Here is a 15,487-nt window from a genome sequence, read left to right as displayed (position 1 = left end):
CCTGCCAGTGGTGAGAAAATCCACTCCAGAGTGGGTTTGTGGCATATGTTGGTATCCCAGCCAGGATTTCCAGTGTGCCAAGAGATAGGACATGATCCTGCAGCACATGGAGCTGAATCTCTGCTCTGAGAGCAGAGGTTGGTTCTGAATTATTGGTTCCTACTCTTGGCTTCAGTGTATTTACATTTCTGTAAAAAATCCTTGCAATAAAATGCCTCTAGGGAGGAGATTTCTCAATTATCCCGTCAGAAATTCCACGTTTAAGGACAAAATCCATAAGGAAATTGGGAGATCTGGTGCCCTTCCCAGCACCACGAGGATTTTTCCAGCACCATAATGTCACAGGTAATTAATTTTCACTGGGTGCTGGGTGGGTGATGATGTGTTATGGAAAGCTTGTTTTTTAGCAGTAAGCAAACAGTCGTGGGCATGGATGGAAAATATAAGGTGTATTTTGGCCAGATTTATAATAATGATTAACAAATGATTCACCTTAACGAGTGGCTTTCCTTGAAACACACCAAGATGAATTTTATGTCAGGGGGAAGTTTGCACGTCCCCTGTCAGATGTGCAGCACACAGGAGGAAGTGGATGTTAATGCAGCACAAATGGTCCTTAATTCAGTGATGTGTTTGAGTGCTGGGTGTTTATTGTCAGGATAATGAGAGGCTGGATGTTGTGCATCTATAAAATACACGTTTCCAGATGTAATGTGCTCAGCAGCAAGGCTACAACTTGTGCTTAATCACTTCTCTGGAGATGCTCCTTATTTCCTGTGGGCAGGAAGTGCCTGGAAATCCTCCAGCTGGGTGGTTTTTCTCTGTTTCTTCTGCTCTGCCTCCCCAAAAAAGCCAGCCTAGGCAGCCAAACAGTCCCTGCTTTCAACCCGAGGAGAAGAGACCTTGGGGGAAAGGCAGAAAGGGATAAAGGTCCAAGGAGAAAAGCCTACAGAGACCTTTCCATGATCAGGATTCTAGAGAAGGGCATCCATGTGTGAACACTGATGGTGCAGTGAGGGCACTTCCAGGGGGATATTTGAAAGAAGTTTCTGAGTAGTGTGGCTTCAAAGAGAAACTTTATTGATTGCAAAAGGATAAGCAGTTTATGTTCATACTACAGCAAGTGTTTCTTGAAGGAGAAGGGATCTCAGCTACTGTTAAACAACTCCAGCAGGAGCAACAATGTCCCACAGGGAACCAACCTGGAAAACAAGAGGGAAAAAGAGCTGATTCTTCTTTGGAATTCTGTCAACAGAAAAACAACACTTTTGGGCAGGCCAGCTTGGGTTGCATTTGTGCTGTCCTATTTGGCAGCATGCAAACATTTCTCTTGTTTATAAAGGAAAATTAATTTCCAGTGGTGTGGCAGCAGAAAGAGCAGGACCCCACCACCTTTTAACCTGGTGCTGGAATTGTGATCCCACCTGTTCCAGTGTTCCCTGGCTGGGTGTTTCCAGGAGGAATGAGCCCTGTGAGCAGAGCCATACCTGGTGGCTGCTGGGGACAGCCAGGTTGTGCAGCTGCCACACGCCCACCTGGCCACAGCTGTCCCCCAGGAGCAGGCACTGGGCGTTCCTGGCAAACAGGAGGGAGCTGAGCTTCCCTTCAGGGCTGGCAGCACAGGACAGCACGGGGTCGAAGCTGCAACCCAAGAGTTAATGGGTATCATGCATTGATCAGCTGGAAAGCGGCACATTTCATTTTCTGTGTTCTAGGTTGGCACAAATATTGGGAAGTGAGGCAGTGTTTGGTTTGGGTTCTGCTAGAAGACACATCCTAGCTGCTGTTAGCTAAGAAATCCTGTGTGCCTAAAATCTGTCCTAACCTGGGGGTAATTTTTTTATTAGGTGAATAATTTGCAGGATGTGGGAGGGCTCTGGATCCACCAGGGCTTCACACTGTCAGTAACACAAAACCCAGAGCAGCTGGACATGGTCACAGGTAACTGAGTCATCTCAACTTCAAATCATCCAATCTTTACCAAAGTAGCAGAGTTTTGTTCTTTTCCCTTCTAACTCTGCCACAATTTCTGCAGTAAAGGGGCTGTTTTACACTTTATCAGCTCCATGAGGCATCCAGCTCCTTCTCTTCTAACCTCAAATCTCTGGTAACCACCATCTGCTTTTACACAACGAGTATTTCAGAATGCAAAGCAAAGTGTGGAGCTGATGAAATGATCTGATAAAAACACTGATGAGGGAGCAACGTGTGACAGTTACATTTCAGACTCTTCCCTGAGCAGAGCCATTACTCACATGCTGACAGTCAGATCCCAAATCTCCACCCTCTGCTCATTCACTGCTGCGAAGATGAAAGCTGATTTTGGAGCCCACTTGATGTCATGAACAACAGCTGTGACAGAAGTGAAGGTCAGAAGGGGGGTGTGGGAATCCCGGTGCCACAAAAGGATGCTCCAGTCTGCAGAGCAGCTGAGGAACATCTCTGTGCTTGAGGGGTTCCAGGCAACTTTGTACACGGGGCCCTGTTGGGAGAGGAACAAACCAGAACTTGGTGTTGCTGTAGAGCTACAGAATCCATTCCAGAGCTACCCAGCCTTCCTCCCACAGGTAAGACTATTTAACTCTACAGGACAATCAGATTTCTGATTGCTGTCTTAAAATAAAGCCAGAACTAAAGCTTTAAACCAGTTTATAGTACCAGTTTTAATAAATTACTTGAAAAAAAAATCTGATAGCATAGAAAGTAATCCTGTAAGACTGTGATGCTTTATGCTGTGGGGATTCATTCCTATTATAAGAGAAGAAGTTTAGGTTTCTTTTGTTGCAGATGTTCACTAAATATAAGCAAAGAAACTGTTAAATTTTTGAATTGAGCAGTTCCTGCTGTCCTTGTTTACAGGGTGTCCCTCACCTTATGGCCTCTGTAAGTCCCCAGAATCTGCTCCTTGCCTGAGCAAGAGCAGCAGTGGATGTGGCCCTCTTCTGTTCCAGCAAGAAAAAGATCAGGATCCTGAAAGAAAGGGAAATAAAGTAGCCTGGGCTGGATGGATTTATCACTCCTGCAGAGGAGTTCAGAGGCAGTGCTCTGCAGAGCCAAGGAGGAGCTCCTGGGAGTGGTGGGTAAAGTGGAACCACAACGTTGCACATTTGTTGGGTGTGTGCTCCAACAATGCACAGTGTGCTGGGGTTTGACTCCTGGAAATCTTGGATTTTCAGCAATCCACGTGGAAAATGCAAGAATTCTTGGAGTGCTCAGCTGGATAAAGAGAAGCTCAGCTGAGTCCTGGATGTGGGAGGTGTTGAACAACTTCTCCCAGGCTTGGCCATCACAGAGGGGAACTGCCCCAAGGAAATGTGAGTAACGTGGCTGGGAGGACAGGGTTTGTTTTACCATTTCACCCATTTGGGGTAAATCTTAGGCGCTAGAAAGCAATTTATTATTTCAAAATCCATATGTTTTAAATAGCAGTGCCAAGTCTCTGATTAATTCCCATTAAAGCAGCTCCAGCTGAGCATCCCACCTCCACTGCAGAGTTTTCCTGGGAACCCTTCAGCCAGGATGGGCTTTCTGAACCTACCTCTGGATGGAAGTCAAAGCACATTCCAGCTGCCTGTTGTGAAATAGGACCTTCACTTTTCTCTCTCACCTGGTAATTTTTTCTTCTCACTTTCTGTTCTCTTGATTTTCATCACATCTGTGCAAAGAGCAGGAGGTTTGGTCAAACAGGTGTGAGGGGCTGGTGCTGCTTTGGGATGCCCAGCAGCTCTGAAATGCTTTGTGGGATAACTGGAGTAAAGAATGACAGCTGGGATCAAAGAGAGCAGTTTCAGGTGCTCACCAGAGCAATCCAGCCTTTGCTGGATGAACCACTGAGTCATTCTCCCATCTCCAGAGATACACATCAGTCTCTCTGTTTTGTCACCTGCTGTTGCACCTCTGTCCTGTTCCACCCACCTCAGCTGCCACACAGGACCTTTGTGTTTATTTAGGGATGTGCTGGGACAAAAAAAAAAGCCCAAAAAACCACGTGGTAAATCACAGATGAGCAAAGACAATGCACCATGTTTGACAAATGATTACGCTTCTACTTCGTAATGAGTGTTAAGTCTTACAACAGAAATGTTTTGCTGCTCTTTGAAAAATAATGGTCTGAATATTGGTTGTTTTCTCCAGGAAAATGTTTCCCTCATTAAACATGTTTGATAATTAGTTTCAGGGCAGTGTTTATGTGCTTGCACCATGAAATCAGCCTGCAACTTGTAGGAGAGTGCCCGAGCCCTGGGGAGCTGCCCTTAGGGCAGGTGCTTCCCTCATCACACCCCCATCCCTTCTCTCATTCTCTTCTTAATTCCTGCTCACCCCTCACCTGTTCTGATGTTCTCTCCATTTTTGGCAAGAGGGATCAGAGAGAAAGCACCAAAAGCTACGACTGGTCTCCCATAAGGATTTATTATCCAGGGCTGGGTTAGTTAGGACAAGAAATATAAATGATAGATGGGGGTAAATAGCTGCAGTTCCTTAAAGGGTGAGGGAATGGCACTGCTTTGTTGCCCCTGTTGGAGCCCTGGGCACTGAGAATTCCATCCTTTCTGTGCTCACAGGCACTGACCCCCAGCAAACACTGCACTGACCTGAGCCCATGGAAAAGGCTCCAAAATTGAGTGACAGCCCTGGGACTGTGGGTGTGGGGTTAAATAGAAGTGTGTGACAGCACAGGGTGGGAAACTCAGAGTTTAAGGGTTTAGAATACAGTAATATAGACACAAAGCAAGGTGCAGGATTTAGGGCATAGGCTGTGTTCCTTTTTCACCTTCTCCTCCATGGGTCTGGGTGGGGTTTTGTAATTGGGTAGAAAAATCCCCATTGTGGGCCAGGAGTGGTTGGTTATTGGGTTAAAAGTCAAAATAATTGAGGTGTCATTTCTTAATTGGACAGTTCATCCTTAAAAGGCCTTGTAGAGAGATAGAGACAGAGCCATTTCTCACTTTGTTAGCTGGCAGTGCTGGAGAACCCATGGACTGTGAAACTGTAACACAGGTAAGAATTAATAAACATCCGGACACGAAACACTGTCTCCCGTGCAATTAATCCCGACTCTTAACAGAAAAAGAAGATTAAAAAAACCACAGAAAAAGATAAAAAAAGCCCCAAATAGCAGATGAAAAGGGTTTGGTTGCTCAGAGGTGCCCTGGGGGGAGGAGTGGCAGCTCCCAGGCTGACCTGCTGTCCAGCAGCGTGGCGTCGCTGCGGCTCCGGACGTCGTAGACGGCCACACATCCATTGGCCATCCCAACTGCCAGGAGGTTTGGCCTTGCCAGGGAGAAATCCACAGCAGTGACACCGTGCTCACAGCGGAAAATGCGCTCTGGCCACTGCCCAGGAGACAAATACAGCAGAGTTGTGAGTTGGGGTATGATTTGTATGTCTTTTCGTAACACTGGGCACTAAATGTCTGCTGGGAAACTCAAATGATGGTGGCCACAGTGATCAGAAATGATTGTCTGTTCTGATTGGAAATGTATTTCTATTGCTAAAATTAGGGAAAAGATAAAGATGGTGCAGAAATATGACAATGGAAAGAAAGTTAGGTAGGGCTACTCCAAAGCAAATACCTAAAAATGTCAATGGTAACAGCAGAGAATCATGAGAGTATTTGATGTGGTAAAGATGCATCAAAGATTTGACTCTGCCTGGTTTAAATTAGTCTGATACAGTTTTGGCCAAGAGAAGTCTGTAGTAGAAATCAAACTGAAATGTTTTTAATTGATTTTTGTTCCTACAGCTGAACTGAGATTGTAACTGAGATCTGTAACTGAGATTTCCAAATATTTTTTTTTAATGCCTGGTTTTAAAAGGGTCCCTTTTCATCTGCAGAGGTGTAAATGTTACATTTGTGAAATTTCCTCTCTTATTGACAGTGTTGTGAGAAGTTAAGAGCAAATGATTGTAGTTAAAAGGGAAATAAAGCAGAAATTGTCCCAAGAAAATAGACTGCAGGAAAAGCAAATAAAGGGGCTCGTTACCATGGGGTTCTTCAGTGACCAACAGCAAGCCAGGCCTTTCTTCTGATCCTGAGAAACAGACTCTCTGTAACCAACTGCTAGGAGATCCTGCAAGCACAGAGCAACAGCAAGATCTCAGTTCCACTGGAAGCTCAGCAGGACATTTCCAAAGGCACCTTTGTGTCAAGGCAAAGTCTGGAATAACAAAGCTTCTGCCCTGTGCAGGGAGGAACAGGAGATATAATCGTTGTTCTATAATCGTATTTTAATGTGCATTATTAATGGAGTACAGGAGAATACTTCTCATTTTCCCTCTTGGGGTTAGTTGTTAAGGGAGTTTCAGAGAACAAATCAAACTCCTGATTTTAGCTTTCCACAGTCCAGTGAATTCCCTTCCTTCCTTTCCATAGGCAGAAGTAAAAACCACAGCAAGTCTTTACCCTTCGGCTCTGTTCATTTTTCTTTTCTTGGACTCAACAATAGTTTGTGAAACTCACATTTTAGAATTAGCTGATTGTTTGCCCTGTATTCTAAGACTGAAGTCTCTAAATGTGTCTAATTTTTGATTATCTGGAGATTTGGTGCACTAAAAGCATGAAATGGTCTTTATTTTCTCTCTCTTTTTCTTTCCCTCACTGGGTTTCTGTTTCTCATCCTCAGCCACTTTTTACCTCTCTTCCATTCATTATTTTTGTTTAATAAGTGAGTTCTGTTGGGAAAACAGAGCTTTACATGGCCAGATTAAAGAAGCTTTGGCTTCTGTGCTGTTATTATTGTGCATCTTATCCTGAAATTTTGAGGAATCCTGCTTTTTTGGGGAGGTTCCTGTTAGAGACAAAGACTAACTATTTGTGGTGTCTAAACTACCACAAATGAACTCCATCAATGATACTAAAGTTTAGCAGCAGGGGTTAAATTTCAATTTTAGAACAGACCAAGTCTATTAACATTGCTGTTCAGGAGTAATTAATGAAATTCTGGGCCAATTAAAGCTTTGATTATCCATGTGTAGGCAAAGTGCAGCCTGCAGATTAAAGCAGCAAGAGGGAGGGATTGGATCTATCTTTGAAATCCCTCCCGGCAAAGCAGAATCCCCAGAACTCCCAGAATCAGGAGTTCCCTGTCCCAGTTTGTGGCCAGCTCAGGAAGGATTTGAGCACTCACAGGGTTCACTTTGTTCCAAGCCACGCTGCTCACGCTGTGCCCACTGGTTAAATCACACCTGTATGACCACAGCTGCTCCAGCCTGGGACCTCCACCTTCTGCTGGGCTTTCCTCTGCCTCTGGCAAAGCTTCCTCCTGCTTCTCCTCTTCCTCATCCTCTTCCTCCTCAGAGTCTTCCCCATCACTGTCTGAGCTAACAACAGGTTCTGAAATGCACAGATGTAGGATCTGAGTAGAAATATTTCTTACTTATACTTACCTCATTCTTAATTATTCACACCAGAAGGAAAATTTGCCCTTTCAGCAAATATTTTGCAGGGAAAAGAAAAATTTAAAAAGAAAGATGTGAAGATTTGAGGAATTAAGACATCCAAACTTCTAAAACTGTGACTAAAATTGGTTGGGGACAGAGCAGAGAGGTGGATTGGGCTGGAGTGAGCAGGTAGGTTTAGCTACCCAGGCCAAAAGTGAGGAATTTCTGTGGAAAACGAGGAATTTCTGGCTGGGAAGAGGCAACTGAGCAAAGAACAAACCTCTAAGGACAGGAATCTGCCGATAAACTGCGAGTTTGGGTTGGAAAATGTTCTCCATGAGAATCCTCTCCATGACAACTAAATCCTGCTGCAGGCTTGCTGAAGTTAGGATTGAATGGCATTCCTTCTCCTCGTGGCTCCTGGCAGGAACAGCACTCTCTGCAATGATTTTGGAAGAAGTTAAATCACAGAATGATGGGACATTCCAGATTGGAATGGATCCACAAGGATCACAGAGCCCAACAGGCCCATCCTGCCTGCCAAACGAGAGAGAAATGGGACAGAAATGCTTTGAACATGATAAAACTTGACACAGCAAAATCAAGGGATAAGAATTCTCCCCTTGCAAAAAGCAGAGAATTCAAGAAAATGCTTTCACTATGATTTTTTTCTTGCTATAATTTTCTTTTCTTATAATTTTATCATCCTATCATCTTTTCTTATTATAATTTTCTTATCTTTTTCAGATACTTCTGGAATGTCTCACAAATGGTGTTTTGCTTCTACTTTTTAAAGTGAGTACCAGCAAACCTTGTCCCTGAGTATTTCTCTTTATTTAATTTCTGATGGCAGAGTGCAGAGAAGTGCAGCCCTGTCCAAGAATTCTTTACCAAACTCTCTTGCAGGTTCCAGGCAGTGTTTTTCAGGAGGTTTTCCCCACAAATCCCAGGGATGTGCTTGCTTTAGGAGGATGAGGACAGAGCAGGAATAGAAAATGTTACCTGTGGCAGATGGGACAGCCACAGCCTGATCTTGCTCTTCAGCTGTGGGAGATTTGCTGCTTTTCCCTGCTGGAGTTTTTGGTTCTTGTGTCTCTGTAGGTTCTGCTTCTGAGGCACTCAGTGAATTGTCCAAATCCCAGGAAGTCACCATCATCCCTGGGAATGAGTTTCCCTGTGACACAGGGCTCTTGTTTGGGTTCATTATTGCAAGGAGTTTCCTACACCCCAACTGCTGGCCTGGGGGCTTTTGGAACCAGCTCTGCTTCCAAAGATGTTGATATTTGAACTGGTATTTTTGATTTAATGTTTTTATTTCATCTTTTAATTGCCATCTTTTACAAATTTACAGAAAAGGTTGCCTGTGCTTAATAAGAATCATTAGAGCAGATAAAATAACTTTCAGCTTCCTCCTGTTGTGTGACTGCTGCAGCTCCAGCAGGAGTTTTTTTTTGGGGTGTGGCTCCCCTTGAGCAGGGCCAGCTCCCACCCAAAATTTGCCTTGGTGTGCTCAGGGGTTGGAATGAGCCCTGCTGATGCTCCAGGCACACAAAAAGTGGCAAATAGCTTCTTAAAACAGATTATTATCTCCTTTTGGGCTTTATTCCCTCATTTTACATACATTAACACAAAGGAAAAGGGTTTGGAACAGCATTCCCCACGATTTTTTTTTTTGGCCTTTGCACACAAAAATAACATTCTCTGGGAGTGTTAAGAGCAATTTTATTTCAATGGATTCAGCTCTAAATTCAAGATTTAGGAGGGGCAGAAAAGGCCACACAACCCACATTGTCCTGTCTGAACTTAAAAGCTCTGGAAGTGGAAGTTGAGGAAACACCTCCTGCTTAGAGATGGAAGTAAAAAAAGGGATTTTTTTTACTCTCCTGCCCAGGTTTACCTTTCTCTGCCACAGTGATTGTCTCACATTGCACTTCCTTGGTTTTGGCAGCTCCAGAGATGGTTTGCACCATTTTTTCTTCAAAGTATTCACTGCCAATTTTAGCATTGCAAATTTCTGCATAAATCTTATTCCTCTCCCTGGAAAACAAAGGAAACACTGGCTGGTGACTCCCTGGAAAAAAAAATCTGCCTGGAATTTTCAGTGTTTTTAACAAGAAGTTGATCAGGAGAGGTTTTTCCATCTCTTAAATTTCCTGCTTTTTGTATTCCTGGATGTTATTTCAGCCTTTCTATCATTTTAGCAGCTTTTTCTGATCTCTGTGATGCTGTTCTAAAACAGGAGTGGCCTGTGGGGAACAGAACCCATAAAAAAGAAAGCAAAAATCCCTCTTCCAGCTGCCTGTGAATTTTGGGGAATTCATAGTTTAGAGCTCCCATAATTTGGGAGTGAAAGGCAGAGCATCAGGAGACAAAAAGGAAACTTCTTCTTTTCGATTTCAGAATTTCCACCAAAGTTCTGGTAGTTCAGGGAGGACCAAGGGGAGCTGCCTGCTGTGTTTAATTCTTCATAATTAATAAATAATTACAAGCTAGACACAAGAGTCAATGCAGCAGTTTGAAATGTCTTCCTGTTCTCATGAAAATCAAATTATCACCCTCCTCCACCCCTGGATTTTCCTAACCTGCCATGATTTTTCAGTGGAAGGGAATAAGGATTTCATCAAGAACATGGAGCTGTAAGAAATGGAGGGAGAAGAAACTCAGAGAAAGAGGTGCCAGCTGACTTAGAGAATTCTCTGTCTTAGGCAGTGCAAGATGAAACCAGCAGTTTATATTCTATTGCCAGCTGTTAAACCAGCTGGGGCAGGGTTCCTTATCCCTTCCAGGACCCATCACTCTGGGGATATCTGCTGTTAAACCAGCTGGGGCAGGGCTCTTTATCCCTTCCAGGACCCATCCCTCATCACTCTGGGGACATCTGCTGTTAAACCAGCTGGGGCAGGGTTCTTTATCTCTTCCAGGACCTGTCCCTCATCACTCTGGGGATATCTGCTGTTAAACCAGCTGGGGCAGGGTTCTTTATCCCTTCCAGGACCCATCACTCTGGGGATATCTGCTGTTAAACCAGCTGGGGCAGGGTTCTTTATCCCTTCCAGGACCCATCCCTCATCACTCTGGGGATATCTGCTGTTAAACCAGCTGGGGCAGGGTTCTTTATCCCTTCCAGGACCCATCCTCCCCCAGGGTATCTGCTGTTCAGGGGCCATCCAGGCTCAGTGCAGGGCGGAGCCAATCCCATCATCCCCTGGGGAGAGGCCCCGCCCAGGGGGAGGAGCCCAGCATTCCCCCTGGAACACCCTGGGGTTCAGAGCCCAGCACAGCCTCTGCACGGGATTCCCAGAGGAGAGCAGCCCCAGCTCAGCACCACTGGGCCTTCTCCAGGGTCATCTGTGCTCCAGCAGAACCACGGCTGGCGCTCAGGAGGTTTGTTTGGGTGGCACCAACAGGGCTCAGGGCTGTGCTGACCCTGGCAGCGTTTGCTTTTTTGTTTGCTTTTTTGTCCTACTTCATTTTAATTTTAATATTCCTAGTAAAGAGCTGTTATTCCTATTCCCAGATCTCTGCCCAAAAGCTCCTTAATTTCAAAATTATAATAATTAGGAGGGAAGGGCACTATATTCTCCATTCCAAGGGAAGCTCTGCCTTTCCCTGGCAGACACCTGTCCTTCCAAAGCAGGACACTGGGGCTGGAAATTCCCCCAGCAGCTCCCTGAAATGCAGGGCCAGCCTTGTTTCCTGCCAAGAGGGGCTCAGGTCTGTGCTGACCCTGGCAGCGTTTGCTTTTTTGTTTGCTTTTTTTTGTCCTACTACATTTTTATTTTTAAATTTCTTGGTAAAAACCCCTATTATTCCTATTCCCATATCTCTGCCTGAAAGCCCCTTAATTTCAAAATTATACTAATGTAGAAGGAGGTTGGTTTCCATTCTCCATTCCAAGGGAAGCTCTCCCTTTTCCTGGCAGACACCTGTCCTTCCAAAGCAGGACACTCTGCCAGGGGACTCACACAACTCTCACAGCTTCCTCTGCCTCCGTGGACACCACAGCAGTTGGCAGATCCAACATCCAGAGCGTGTCTGTCTCTGACAGGAAAATCTCCACCCTCTGCTCCAGCTCTTCTTCTGTCAGGGCTGCTTCCCCCTCCTCCTGCACAGCTGAGAAAGCAGGGGAACAAACAACACCTTTACTGCTCTAAATTAATAGAAAAAAAAAAAATTCTGGAAGTGTCGGAAGGCCCTGAGCTGGCTCAGGGTTTCACAAATTCCAGAATATACAATTTTATACATTATTTATTTATTATTATGTATCTAGATTTTATTCCTTTATTATTTATTATTTATATCATTTATACTATATATAAAAATATTTTTATAGCTATTTATATAATTTTAGGTTTTCTAATTCTTGGGTGTGTTCTTTACCAGACAAGCTCAAAGTTGGCTCTTGTTGAGGTTCTGTTTCATCTAAGCCAGGCTTGGTTGTTGATATGCTGCTTCCATGTGTCCTTCAGGGACAAGAAACAAACAGGAATTGTCTCAAAAAAACAAAAAAAAAAGTGTGTATTTTCAAGTCATTTTTTTAATGTATATTTACTCCTGGTTGATATTCTAACCCCTGGGATTGTCCTTTGGAGCAGCCAGCCTGGGAAACATGGCAAAAATAGCAATCTCTTCATCTCAGAAATCAATGTTTGCAATTGTAATAATTAAAAATTGTAAATAATTACAATTATTCCTTGCATTTCAGTAATGCTGTGGCTCAGGATTTTTCTTTTACAGCACCATAAGGTAAATAAATAATAATAATAATTATTTGCCTTCTTGGCATGACTTAATTGAGTTTGTCAGCCTGAAGTCCACTGACTTTGGTTTTTTCCCCTCTGTGCTGGAGGTTTGTAAATGAAAGTGTAGTGAAACATAATTCAGGAGTTTTAACTCCAAATTTTTTTGTTTAAGAGCATTTTTGGAGATGGATGCACATAATCACACCGAGGTCACTTGCTTCAATATTATTAAAGCAGAGCATTATTATTATGTTGACCATATTTTGATAGATGAACTTTATTTTAATTCATTGAAATAATTCATAATTCATTTAAATTTATTTTAATTCGATATTTTAATTTATGTCTTTTTAAATTTTAGATAGGGGGTTGTCTGCCCTTACCAAACATCATTACAACAGATAAAATACTTTAAAATAAAACTTTTCTTGCCTGGGCACAGCAGCCTTTGGGTCTGGATGGAAGAGAGGACGGGGTGTCACGTTCTTCCCCTCATCATCAAAAACCTGATGAAAAATTGAAATGATCAGGATATTTTCCTCGTGTTCCCACCCAAGGGGCAGGGAGGGCACTTGGTAGGGGTTTGCATTCCTGCTTTCCTGCAAGGATCTGCTGCAGTTCCCTGGGATTCTTTGGGAAAAGCCACATTCCTGCCACTGTCACAGCCCCTTCTGCTGCTTCTCCCTGTGGCTTTTCCAGCTCGTTTATTCCATAACGACCACTGAGGGTGAATTATTGATTCTGATTAATCCAGTCCAATTAACAGAGCAGCCAAATACATCAGATGGACAACCTTTTGAATGACAGTGTTTAAAATGTTGCAGGAAGATCAGTGAGGTGCTGAAATGATTCCCAGGTTAGGTTTGGGGAATGTTCTGGATTTGGGGTGAAGAAGCAGCTGCTCCAGTAATGAATCTCAGATTAGAAATCTTAATTATTGTCAAGCTAGGGTTGCCTCATCCCCTGAAGTGTCCAAGGCCAGCTTGGAGCACCCTGGGATGGTGGGAGCTCCTGCCCTTGGGAATGGGATGAGCTTGGAGGTGTAACCCAACCATTCCAGGGTTCTTCCTGCAGGTGGATTTGGGGCTCCTCCCACTGTTCCCAAGCCAACCATTCCAGGCTCCCAGGTTGATTTTGAGCTCTTCCCACCTTTCCCTTCCCAACCCAACCATTTCAAGGTTCTCACAGGTGGATTTGGGGCTCTTCCCACCTTTACCAACCCAACCATTCCAGGGTTTCTGTCATCCTTCCTGCAGGTGGATTCGGGGCTCTTCCCACTTTTCCCAAACAAACCATTCCAGGGCTCTCTGGTTCTTCCCACTGGTGGATTTTGGGCTCTTCCCACCTTTCCCAACCATTACAGAGTTTCTGTGACCCTTCCAGCAGGTGGATTTGGGGCTTTTCCCACCTTTCCCAATCCAACCATTCCAAGGCTCCATGGTTCATTCCACAGGTGGATTTGGGGCTTTTCCCACCTTTCCCAAGGGTGCTCCTGGATCATCTCACCTGGACAGGTCCCTGGCTGCCCACCAGGACCTTCTTCTGTTTGGGTTTTTCCTGGGAAGCCGTGGAACTTCTCCGGGAACTTGAGGCTTTGCTGGATGCAGCATATCCTGCTGCTGCTCTGGAATCACCACATGATCATATTTGTATTTATAAATCATCGAATTTAAGAGGAAATTAAATTAATTTTAGTATTAAATCGTATTTATTAAGTGATATAAGTTATCAAATGTAATACTGCATTAACACGAAAGGTTTGACCATTGGGTTATTGTCGTTCTCTTCCCAATTTATCATAATGGATTATAAATTATCAATTATTGTAAAGGATGCAAACAATTTATTATTATAAATGATTTTTATCATTTCTTATATATTATAATGGATTATGTATTGCCAAATATTGTGAAGGATGTAAACCATTGATAAGAAAAGATTTTTACCATTTCTTGTATATTATAATTTATTATATAGTGCCAAATAATGGATGTGAACCATTGATAAAAAAGTATCTTTACCATTTCTTATATATTACAATTTATCATATATTACCAATTGTTTTAAAGGATTTCAGCCATTTATAACCATTAGAATAAAAGGTTCTTACCATTTCTGATGTATTATAATTTATTATAAAATACCAATTATTTTAAAGGATTTAAATTATTCATCATAAAGGATTCTTATAATTGATTATGTGATGCTAATTATTTTAAGGGATCACACCCATAATCAGTATAATAATATACTAAATAAAAGATTTTAACATTAATTTATCATAAACTATAATATATTGTGTCATATTATAGAATGTAATTTGTTATGTATTTTCATTTATTATGTATGACCGATTCTTTTGAGGGATGTAAACCATTTATAATGTAAGATTGTGGGATTGCAGTCATTTATTGACTATAATTTATTATATATTGTAACTCATTATCTATTAATAATTATTTCAAAAGATTTTACCATTGATAAGACTACAGCCATTTATTATAATTTATTGTATATAATAAGTAACTACATATTACTAATTATTGTAAAGCGTTTAGATCATTAAAAAAGGGCTTTTGACTAATTATTTGCTATAACTTCTTATAATTTATTACAGGATACAATTTATTATAGAATATAATTTATTGTATATTACAATTAAATTTATTATACATTACAATTCATTATCTATTATCCATTAGTTTAAATATGTAAACCAATTATAATAAGGGGTTTTAACCATTGATTTATTATGATGTATTATAGAATATAATTTATTACAATTATAATCCGTTAAGTATTACCCTTTATTTTAAGGGATAAAAACCATTTATAATTAAGCATTTTGGACATTTATGTAATTTACTAAATATAATTTATTATAGAATACAATTTATTACATACAAATATTATACCATAATAACTTATTGTATATTATACTATAATTTATTATATAGCACTACTCAATAATACATTATAATTATGTATTACTAAGTATTTTAAGAGATGTAATCCATTTACAATAAAGGAAATTTCCCATGCATAAATTACAATTACTGATCTATTATAATTGATCTATTATAATTTATCATCTATTCCCAGGCATTTTGAAGGCTTTGAAGCCTTTTCATTTCAATAGAGTTGATGCCTCAGGCCCGATCCTCTCCCACTCACGGCGGAGGCCGCGGCCCGGCGGGGCCCGACATGGCGTCGCACCGTTACCATGACAACACCTCCCAAGACGCGGCGCGCCGATTGGTCGCCAGCAAGCGCGCCGCTGATTGGTCGCTGCGCGGCGCGCGGGCCGCGCTGTGCTCGCGGCCGCAGCCCCGGGCCGTCCCCGGGCTCCGGTTCGGGTCCCGCCC

General features: G+C 42.5%; 1 protein-coding gene across 1 annotated transcript; it reads right to left on the bottom strand.

Moving 5' to 3' along the window:
* Positions 1-1,057: 1,057 nt before the first annotated feature.
* On the bottom strand, positions 1,058-15,328 carry DNAI4 (dynein axonemal intermediate chain 4; the record flags this gene model as incomplete). Its single annotated transcript, XM_066325343.1, is given in 18 exon segments — positions 1,058-1,469; positions 1,471-1,641; positions 2,256-2,482; positions 2,872-2,970; positions 3,539-3,599; positions 3,601-3,655; positions 3,800-3,957; positions 5,182-5,333; positions 5,985-6,071; positions 7,128-7,333; positions 7,661-7,819; positions 8,383-8,538; positions 9,278-9,417; positions 11,346-11,493; positions 11,761-11,843; positions 12,555-12,628; positions 13,629-13,746; positions 15,297-15,328. Coding segments are annotated over 18 exon segments (2,292 nt in total), but the record flags the coding sequence as incomplete, so codon positions are not given.
* Between the last annotated feature and the right edge of the window lie 159 nt (positions 15,329-15,487).

Source organism: Sylvia atricapilla, chromosome 9 (assembly GCF_009819655.1).
Source record: "Sylvia atricapilla isolate bSylAtr1 chromosome 9, bSylAtr1.pri, whole genome shotgun sequence".
Lineage (NCBI taxonomy): Eukaryota > Metazoa > Chordata > Aves > Passeriformes > Sylviidae > Sylvia > Sylvia atricapilla.
This window is presented reverse-complemented; position numbering and strand designations above follow the sequence as displayed.